The 10,608-nt window shown below is 51.1% G+C and overlaps 1 protein-coding gene across 1 annotated transcript in view; it reads left to right on the top strand.

Moving 5' to 3' along the window:
• The window catches only part of PRKCE (protein kinase C epsilon), a 480,838-nt gene that overhangs the window by 448,504 nt on the left and 21,726 nt on the right, over window positions 1-10,608 (top strand). Inside the window, exon 13 of the mRNA XM_081265157.1 lies at window positions 5,811-5,966. Coding sequence (XP_081121283.1) covers window positions 5,811-5,966 — 156 coding nt within the window. The remainder of the gene's footprint in view (window positions 1-5,810; window positions 5,967-10,608) is intronic.

Here is a 10,608-nt window from a genome sequence, read left to right as displayed (position 1 = left end):
GCCATATTCGAAAACTCTGTGTTTCATCATTTGCTTTCCTTGTCCTTTTCATGACTCCCAATATTTACTTAATTGCACATATTTTATGAAGAAATTTATCAGTCCCTATAATAGATGGGAAATCAGTAATCACTTGTCTTAATTAATTAATTCATGTGAAAAGTTTAACCAGATGTAAAATCCTTGAGCAGGTTTCTGGGGCACACACACACCTGCCTCCATTGCTTCACCCCCTGTTCCTCCTTGGCCTCCTGTGGCTCCCTGTGGCTCCGGGACCCCTGGCCTTGGAGCCTCGCAGCCACATTCACTGACGCAGCTGAGCTCCTCTGTGTTAAAGCCCTCTTTGTCCTTGCGCTCTGGCACTTGGCCCTGTTCTCCCTGGCATTTGGGCAGCTTCTCCACTCCTTTGCTTCCTCTTCCTCTGCTGCCCCTACATGTGGGGACACATCAGTGGATGTTCTCAAGTGTTGGCCCAAGAGCGACTTCTCAACGAGGCTCCTCTGTCCTTCCCCAGCCCTTGAAAAATTAAAATTTGTGTGCCCTCTTCTCTGTGCCCTCCCTCCTGCTCCATTTACTCCTGATAGCATTTTCCACTTCCCAGTATTCTCTATGAATTATGGATTGTGTTTATTTTTATGTTTAGCACTTTTCTTCCATGAGAAGGTAAGCTCCGTGAGGGCAGGAGTTTTGTCCACTTCATTTCGTGGCTGCACCTGAGGCCTGAGGCACACTGCAGGCGCTGCCAGAGATTCTTTGAAACATGGAAGGCAGCAGCTTTTAGCGCTCTGCTTCTTGCTTTTGCCACAGATTGCAAAGTTCAACCAAGTAGGTGATGGAACAGTTGACCTGGTTTCGGTAGGTAGCAGACTAAGTTGGGGAGCACTCACCTCTCTCAGCAGTGTCCATTCCCTGGCTGCTGGCTTTCAAAGCCTGAAATCCAGATTTTTTTTTTTTTTTTTTTTTTTTGGGTGGCGTTGGAGGCTAGGAAGCTACCAGGGATTGAACTCAGGGGCACTAGACCACTGAGCCACATCCCCAGCCCTATTTTGTATTTTATTTAGAGACAGGGTTTCGCTGAGTTACTTAGCACCTCGCTTTTGCTGAGGCTGGCTTTGAACTTGTGATCCTCCTGCCTCAGCCTCCTGAGCTTCTGGGATTATAGGCATGCGCCACCTTGCCTGACTAAAATCCAGATTTTTTATGTAAAATCTCTCCATGTTAAATGATTTGAATTAGAAGAAAGTCAGGAACCACAGCAAACCCTCGCATGGTCACTCTGGAGAGCCAGTCTTTGGCCCCTGCCCTTACCAGTTCCTTGCTGATGTCACTCATTAGTTCATTGGATCCCTTCATGAGTGAAGTCTGTCATGCATGGCTCTTTCTTCAGGACTGAGCCCTGGTTCTCCTCTGTCCCTGGACTCGCCCATAGCCCAGTGCTCTCCCCTTCTTCCCCTGTGCTCTGCACCAGCAACGTCAATGAAGCCCACAGCTCAGGGCTGTGTTCCAGCCACACCCACTTGCAGTTTGCAGGCCTGTGTTCTCGGTTCCCTCCTCCACACCTCCACCCAGCTGTCCAGAGGTCCCTCATATTCAGTACGACCCCAGACGAAGCTCATGATTACCCCCTCAAATCTGTGTGCTTCCAAGCTCCCTGGCTCAGTAAATGACACCCCACCCTCCTGCCTGCACAGCTGGAAATGTGGGCGCTCTACTTGACGTCACCTTCTCTTCCTCTGACAGCCTGTGGATCAAGGCCATTCTCCCTCTGAAAATGTCTCATTCTGGTTACATTTCTCTGTGCTCCACCTCTACCACCTGAGTTCAAGCTGCCACCACCTGTCCTTTGGGGAACTGCAGGATCTCCTCATGGGGCCCCCTGCTACCTTCTTGCCATCTCTGTCTTCAAGCATCTTGGACCTCATGCCCTATTTAAAATTCAGCCATGACCCATATCTTCAATGAAGCCTGCAAGATCACACACCGGACCCTGGCTACCGCCCTGCCATTCCCCCTCGGGGGCTCTGCTCTGGCACATTGGCCCGAGTGCATGTGCTTTCCTGCTCTGCACCCCTGCAGCCAGCCTACTCTTTGTCCACTCTCCACCTCCTCCTTTTTCCTGGGTACTTCTTGTTCCTCCTTTGGGTCTCCTTCTTAATGTTGCTGCCTCAGGAACCCTTCACCAATTTCCCTGCTTCAGAGGGGCCACTCCCTGTTACAGGCTGGCAGCCGGCTGGGCTTCTCTTGTGCCATTCATCACAATTAATTGATTCTCTTGGGTGATTACTGGTGTCTCTCGGCCTCCTTTACTCTTCTGCATGCTCCAGGAGGACCAGGAGCATGTCCCTTGCATCCTCAAGTGATGGCATCCCGCTGAGAGCCATAGCCGAGTCCAAATGACGCTTGGCATTTTTGCCAGAACGGAGTGGTTGAGAGGTGACGTCAGCAAGCCATTGAGATGATTGATAATGGTTATGTTAAGCTGTGTATATTAGATCCCTGCTGTCCACCTCAGCCTCCTACTTTGGAGTTCTCGTGGGGATTCCCGGGGAGTTCCCATTGGTTGGGGAAGTGCTGGAGGAGGGATTTCCTGTTGGTGGTTCCTGGAGGAGCCGCGTGGGTGGCGTTCGGGAGAGTTCCCGGGGAGCGTGTGTGGAGTGTGCTGGTGGAGTTCAGAAATAAAGTTTGTTCCTGCTTCAGTGACTCGTGATTCGTGCCCAGCCAGACTGCAGCAGCATCCCCATCACCCATCCCAGCCCCTGGAGAAGAATGGAGACTGACATGTCGGCAGGAAGGAGAAGGGGATTTTAACCAGCAAGTCCTGAGCACCTGCCAGGCCAGCACTCAGCTAGTACCCACAGGGGGCTCTGGGGGCTTCACTTCTCTCTAGCCTCTTCCATGTTGACCTCCTTTCACGAGCCTTTGGCAGAATGACCTCCCACAAGAGAGAATCTGGCTTAGGGGACTGCGCCATCCAACTTTGCAAAATGAATTCTGTTCTTTCCTCTAGTTTATACATAGGGCTTTGCTTGTGTCATTATTTGCTTGCTGTTTGGAATAGGTTTTATTTTGCTTTTGTTTTTTAAAGGGAAATGTATAAAGTGGGATGCGGGGAAAGTTCTCTGTATCATTCCTGCTCCCATCACCTACCTGTGAGTGACTCTATTTTTAGATTTTTATAGACCCTTCCAGAATTTCCTTAGGTATATGCAAGCAAATGCAGATACCAATTTTTATTTCTTTACCTTTTTTAGACAGACTTTCAAAAGCTGTTGCATGTATTTTGTTTTCCTCCCAATGAGGGATCTTGCCTTTTCCCTTCAACGGTATCTCTTGACAGATGTGTCTCTGTTCAGTACGCCTGTTCCTGCACTGTGGAGCTGCCGTGTGAGGGCAGCTGCCATGAGGCTCCACCACAGAGGGCCTTCGCCCTCTTGGGGAAGAGATGGGAGCTTTCTCCTGCTCTCGTTCCCAGAGCCCCATCTGGTTCCAGGTCAGCTGATGGGCTGAGGAATGGCCTCTAGCACCCACAGCAGCCAGGACACCATGTCCCACCAAGCGGCACCACCCCACCCCCCAGCCCTGACACGGCTCAGCCATTTTCCCATGAGCCTTCCTCCCAGCCCAGTGGCAAAGCTGCTCATTCTGGCTGACGGAGCAGCAGTTCTCCACGGGGGGCCATGTGTGTGTGCCCAAGGCCCATAGTCAGTAGTGCCTGGAGAGATTTTTAGCAGACACAACTCTGGGTGTGAGGGGGCTGCTTCTGGCACGTGAAGGGCAAAGGCCAGAGTTGCTGCTAAACAGCGCACGACACACAGGAGAATTCCTGCTACAAAGAAGTGTCTGGTCCGAAATGTCAGGAGCACTGAGGTTGAGAAGCTTTGATCAGGAGAGATTCAGAACCTAGAGGTCACAACTGTGTTAGCTGGTTAGTGTCTGCGAGCAGAGTCTCTGGCTCAGGGGAGGCTTCCTAGGATGTATGTCCTCCTGAACCTCCACACTTCCCCTCCCAGGAGAGGGGCCAGGAAGAGCTGAGTAGGTGAAGAAGACTCTTCTACTCCCCCAACCTTGGAACATTCCACTTCCTCACATTGTCACTTGGTTTTAGAGCCAGACCAGGTTTTCTGTTACTCTGGCTACTGGGCTGTGTCTCTGAGAACAGCTGCGGGTGTGAAAATGGTGTAGGACTCTAGAGAAGGCCTTTTGCCTCATAGAGTCATGCAGTGCCCAGCCTGGGCAACCGTAAGAGGCCATCATGCAGTCTCTCTTCCTCAGCACAGTGACCTGAGGCCCAGGCTTCAGCCTCCTACTCACTCATTACAGTTCACTGAGCTCACAGTAGGAGGCAGACATGAAGCCAGGTGCTGGGCAGATGGGACTGATTTCCAAATCCCAGAAGTCGCCAAGGGAAAGATATATTTAGATGAATGACAATTTAAGTAAACCAGAAATATGGGACCCAAGGGATCGATAGAGAAGAAGAGAATCTGGGGAAGCTCCCAGAGAAGGCAGCATTTTGACTGGTTGGTAGAAAATGCCTGAGGACTGGAGAGGTTAGAGGATACAAAGGGCCATCAGGGTTGGCAGGGTGCAGATGAGAAGCCCATGTACGCCACACGAAGAACAGAGACTCCATGAGGGGGGACATCTCAGTGTTTAAGCAGCAGAGTGTTGCTAACTTGTATATTAGAAGGATGACACTCACGGGGACCATTCCCCTGCACTCCTCCCCTGCCATCTGCGTGCTCTCCCTGTCCAGCTGATTCAGCCTCCGCTCATGTGCTTTGGTTTCAAGGGTACCAGGGGAGCAGATGGTAGGAGGCACTTCCTGCCCAAGAGAATCTTCCCTACTGATGAATCCCAAAGTTCAACCACTATAGATCTATTTCTTTGGATCACAGTTTGTCTCTCAAGTTATTTTGTTCAGGTGCAGGCACTTGACCTTGACCCTGTGAAATGAAGCACTTTGTCTCTAAGGTGCAGACACACACACACACACACACACACACACCCCTTAATTTTAAGTGGCTATCAGAAATATGTCCATTTTTGAGCATTTTGGGAGGTTATGGTGGTATATAGCTGCTCAATTAAAGTAATGCTTACCACCACTGACTCAATTACTAGAAATGAATTCCCCTGGTGTGTGGGTCACAGGACACCACCCAGAAAGGACAAAGCACATCAGTATGGTTTCACATGTAAGCACTGAAAAGCAGTAGCCTTTTGTTTTCTTGTTTTGTTATCTCTTGAACCTACATTGACACTTTGTGTAGATTGGAAATTCAGATATTTAAAAAGTGGGAAGGGGCCAGATCTGGAAAAGGAAAAGGAAAGGAGGTGTGATTTGCATGCACATGCATACCTGGTCTTCTTTCTTTCCTTAAACTCAAAAAGGAATTGCTCTCTCGCTTAGTCACCTTGATGGGAAGACTTGAATCTGAGGGGGTATCTGAGAGTGAGCAAGAACCTGAGATCCTCATCTCAGCTTGCTAGCTATGTGACCTTGACCCAGTTAATTATTCTGTGCCTCAAGAACCTCTTTTATAAAGTAGAGATAATAATAGTATGTCATGGGACTGTGTGAGGATGAAATGAATTAACATAAACGCTACTTTTAGAATGGCAACTAGACACACACTAGACACCATGTGCACGCTCAGAATGCCCGAGAAAGGAAGCCCCTCAAACCGCAAGGTTAAAAACACCGTCCTGGGAGGTGGTATGGAGGATGCCACCTGGGCTGACTTCCGGCTCTTGCCTGCAACCTGTGTCCGCCGAGGCTCTGTGGGTAATTCTGTGTTGTGTCCCCCTCCCCGCAGTTCATGACCAAGAACCCCCACAAGCGCCTGGGCTGTGTGGCTGCGCAGAACGGTGAAGACGCCATCAAGCAGCACCCCTTCTTCAAGGAGATCGACTGGGTGCTCCTGGAGCAGAAGAAGATCAAGCCGCCCTTCAAACCGAGAATTGTAAGTGGAGTCACGAGCACCCTCTACCCCGTGGGTGGGGCCCCGCACTGGTGCGCAGGTGGCGCGTGCCCCCAAAGGGTGTTGTGGGGCACGTTACACGGCCTGAGCGACTCGGGCAGGAGGCGGCCCAGAGACCCACTAAGAGAGTCTCTTGGGCCCTCAGCACTGACGGTCGAGAATCCGTAAGCCGCACAGTAACCAAGATGTTGGCCCCAGGAGAACACTTGTTATTCCAGTTGAGGTTTATTTATTTATTTTGATTTAAAAAAATCACAAATGATGCTGGTTTCCCGTGATCGGTAGAGATACAAGGTTTCTCTATAGATAGATGGGGTTGTTTTTTAAGTTAGTTTATTTAAATGCTGGTCACGGTCACTATGTGCCACTAGCACCCAGTGTGCGCTGGGACCTGCCGGGAGTCTCCCCTGTGGAGGGCTGTTGCCATAGGCCCTGTCCCAGAGCCCCTTCTTGGCCCCGCTCTCCTCCCTCTGCCTTCTGTCACCCACAGCCCCAGAGCCTTAGGCCTGCTGCTTTGGCGGTCACCATGGTGGGTAGTGAAGGGTCTTGCAGCTCAGAGGTTGGAAGGAGGAGGAGACGTGCAGCGTGGGCTTGCCTTGGAAAACAAGGGCCATGTCTTGACTGTGGCCTTCTGCTGAAGTGGAGTGAGGCCCTGCGTGCTCCTGAGAGGAAGGAGAAAGGCAGAGACTGAGTGTGTGTGTATGTGTGCAGGTGTGTGTGTGTGTGTGTGTGTGTGTGTTTGTGCATGTGTGTGTGATCTTAATTCTGTTGTTTTGTAGCCCTCTAAGGAAATAAATCCTTCAGATTGAGAATTGGGATGGCAGAAGGCTAGAGCTAGGGGACTGGGGTCCCAGACAGGGAAGACCTAAGGTCACCCAGTGGGCCCTCAGCCACTGCATCCTATCAGAAGAGCCCTCCTTTCCCACTTCCAAGTACAGAAAAGACCCTCAGGGATTTGGAGGATCTGCAGAGGATTCCATTCCACCTGATGGGGCTCCTGGGGAACCATTATTGGTAGTGCTGCAATTCTGAGAAATGTTGCAAGGGTCCCTTGAACTGATGGGTGTGGTCCTAGCCTCAGCCAGACTAGAGTGAGGTGGATGAACCAAGCCTGGACCCCCTGTCCTGTCTCTGTCCCTCATGTGCTTCCTCCTTTGGTTTGCATGTTTTTAGGGGAGCACACAGTTTGAGACAGGCTAGACTTAGGTTCTTTGCTAACATCTCCTCCACTGTGGCCCATTTCACCATAGCTCTGAGCCCCCAGCACAAGGCCTGTGTTGAGGGTTTGGGAGACGAGGAAGGTTTAGGGCTCCATCCCCTTCAGCTGACTGCTCCTCTGCTACCATAGGGCTCACTGCAGGCACTAGCCTGCCTGAGGGCTGGGGATGGGGGCCTCACAAAGTGGTCTTGAAGGACAAGATTAATTGAGCCTCTGACCAAGTGGAGGAAGTAGGTCACCAAAGGCCTTGCTGAGAAAAAGGAAAAATTAAAGCTTGAGATCTAAGGGTGAATTTTAATTCAGACTTAATCTAAGTTAATTCAATCCAAAGGAAAATGAGAAGTGGAGCTAAGGAGAGCCCAGGCCCAATGAACAGAAAACCAGAATGAGATCATGGCTGATCAGATGTCAGTGCCGATCTACAAAATGGCACGAACTTACATGGAGACTCTAGGTCAGCAAAACCACTTTCAACTAGGTTTGAGGAGCACTGCACCCCAGGTGGGCCAGACAGGGATGGAGCGGCCCCTTCCCGTGGCATAGGGTGGAGGTAAGCAGGGGAGTGAGCTGGTGTGGCCAAAGGAAGCCAGAGAGTCTGTAGAGAGACCTGGAAGGGAGGAAAGAGGGAAGAGCTTTATAAGGCGTTTCAACCTATGGATTCCTGGAGCTGAGTCTCTCCCTGGGGTATAATAGGTATCAGGACCTTGATTGCCACAGGCCTGACCTAGTTTTCACTCAACTCCAGTGGAGGCACCTGCCCTGGGATTTCCGCAGTTCTGAGAGGCTCAGGGCTCCAGGGCCCTGGTCCCAGCAGCTCCTCACCAGCTTCCGGCCTTTACACTGAGACTAGGTGCCCATCGAAGCTGCAGAGCTTCTAAGAGGTGTCACACTTTGATCAGTGCCCATCCTCCTTGGAGCCTGGGAAGAATGAGGGGAGGGACCTGAGAAACAGGTGCAAGGAGATTGTGGGCCCAAGGGCCGTGCAGAACCCACGCAGAGGAAAGAGGAAGAGAGGGAGGAAGGGACAGAAGAGGCTGGCATGTGACTTCCTCCAATAGCGTGTAAGCTTCACCTTGGCTCAGACAGGCAGGGAGTCCTTCAGGAGTGAAAGTGCTCCTCTGGGCAAAGGTATGAGAAACTTCCCAGAAACAGCAGTGTAAAGGGGTTAGATGGGATTCCACCTCCCCTGGGCCTCTGGAGCACAGGGACCAGGGCTTCCCTTCCTTGGGCACCATGAGAACCCATGCCTGGGACTGGAGAGCAGGGTTCTGCACACTTCCTTTGCTGGAGTGCTCAGGTGGGCTTCTGGTGGCTTCCCCACCCCCTGAGAGGTTGACCAAGAGATAGGATGTGGGACATCCAAAAGCTCCCAACAATGTGTCTTGATCAGTTTCCTGAAGACTTCCTCATCGTCGCCATGGAAACCGTCTCGTATGCATCCTGTTGCTCTGTCCCCCAAACCTCCACAGTTATCCTTGATGCTGGGCTGGGGCCAGGGAAAGGCTTTATCAGGCTGGTTCAAGTTCAGTTGGGAGGAAAGGTTTAGAACATCTTGGAGGAAGTGTGCAACGTTGTGCAAGTGGTGTTTCTGGCCACACTTTGAATCACGTCAGTTCTTACAGAGCACCCTACTGAGGTCTTTAAAGACTTCGATTTAAATATCTGATCCCATTCACATCCTTGGGGCCTGAGATTTCTCGCACAAGAAATATAGAAATTGGCAAAGAAAAGAATAACTAGTTTGCATCTAGTTAGCCACAGGAAGGTGTCCCCACTTGGTGCCTTGGTTGAAAACTTTCCTGAAATGTGGAAACAGCACCAGCATGCGCCATCTGTGGGCTTCAGTCTAGCAGAAACAAATGTTAAGTTAAAAAAAAAAAAAGCCACTGCAGTGATAGGTATACTGTATCTCTCATCTCAGAAAACCTCACAGGACCAGTGTGAAAACTCACACCAGGTTTTCATGGGCCCTTGTCCCCTCTAACCAACTCAGGGGACCCCAGGGATGTAGGTGTGCTCCCTGCCCAGATAGCAGCAGTGAGGACAACTCTGTGCTCAGCATAGGACGGTCACCCACCGAGGTCACTGGGGAGATTGAGACATGGGAAATTGAGGCATGGCCCTGCAGAAGTCTTTTATTACTAATGGCTTGAGGGTTCCATCACAGGACTGATTTTCATTGGGCTTGAGGTGTCTTATAATGTGAGGACCCAACAGGTGCCTGCTTAGGAGAGCTGGAGAAGAAAGAACTTTGACAGAGGAGAGAAGGAAGGCGCATGCAGAATGCAGCATTGGGAAGAAGCAGTCAGATTGTAGGGACTATTAGCAGCCAGGGTCAATGTGAGGTTCTTGGATCCTGGATCTTAGAGATAGGGTTCAAATCAAACAAAAGCCACCACGAGAAGGGAAAGATCAAGGCTATGAGCAAACATCACCAGCCTTGCAGTTGGCAGTGATGCAAGGACAATGGGTACTTTTAAACAGGTGAGGAAAGCAGGTGCCCAGCACCTCCCATCTGGTAACACTGGACACCTGGGGCATGTGGGGGAGCTCCGGTTTTCTCTGTCTGCAGATAGCTCCATTGCTCCCAAGCTGTACCTCATTGACCTCACACCAGAATGCCACAGTCCCCCAGAAACCTGTTCAGTAGCCACTGCCCCACTCCAGTTGGCTGTGTGGTGCCTGAGTCACAGCAGGTAGGGGGTTTAGGAAGGAACTGGTTTCCTCAGTTGGTTTGTCAGGTGCTGGAAGTAAGGCTAGGAATGGTCCCATCATCTAGTCTAGCAGTTAAGAAGAGTCAAGAGACAGTGGCACGTTTATCCAGAGCTCCTGACCCTCCCCACTCCCACCCCATAGAGGGATCACTTCAGCAGGACCTAACAGGCACAGGGAACCTGCCCTCTGCCCAGGCTGGCTCAGCTGGAGGCTAGGGCCCTGGCTCATGCCCACAGGGGCTGAGACTGCGTCACAAGGACCACTCCCAGGCCTGACTGCCAGCCCCTCTACAGGAAGCCTCACCCCTCTGCAGATATCACCAAGGAGATTGTCCAGATTCCAGGCTGGAATTTGGCCTCTGGTCGGTTTTCATCACATACCTCTACTGGTAGCTGTCCCCTCTAGGCTTTTACCTTCCTGAGATGTTTGCTAAGGCAGAGTTTCTGCTCCCTTGGCGCCTAAACCTCCTTGAGTAACCCCTGCCCTGATTCACCAGTTGTCATGAGTGCGAGTGGGTTTCCTGGCTTCAGGTTGTCACCCCTCTGTACTAAATCCCATCCAGGACACCTTTCAGAGGCCTCCGCTTCAACATGGAGACTTTGCTCTCATCGTGATTCCAGCAGTCTTGTGTATCTTCCCTCCTCTAAGTTCCCCTTTATATTCCTCCTCTCCACCCACACTCTGAACTGG

Source organism: Spermophilus citellus (genome assembly GCF_964194105.1).
Source record: "Spermophilus citellus genome assembly, chromosome: 13".
Classification (NCBI taxonomy): Eukaryota; Metazoa; Chordata; class Mammalia; order Rodentia; family Sciuridae; genus Spermophilus; species Spermophilus citellus.
Note: the sequence above shows the minus strand (reverse complement) of the source record. Positions and strands in the feature narration are given on the sequence as shown.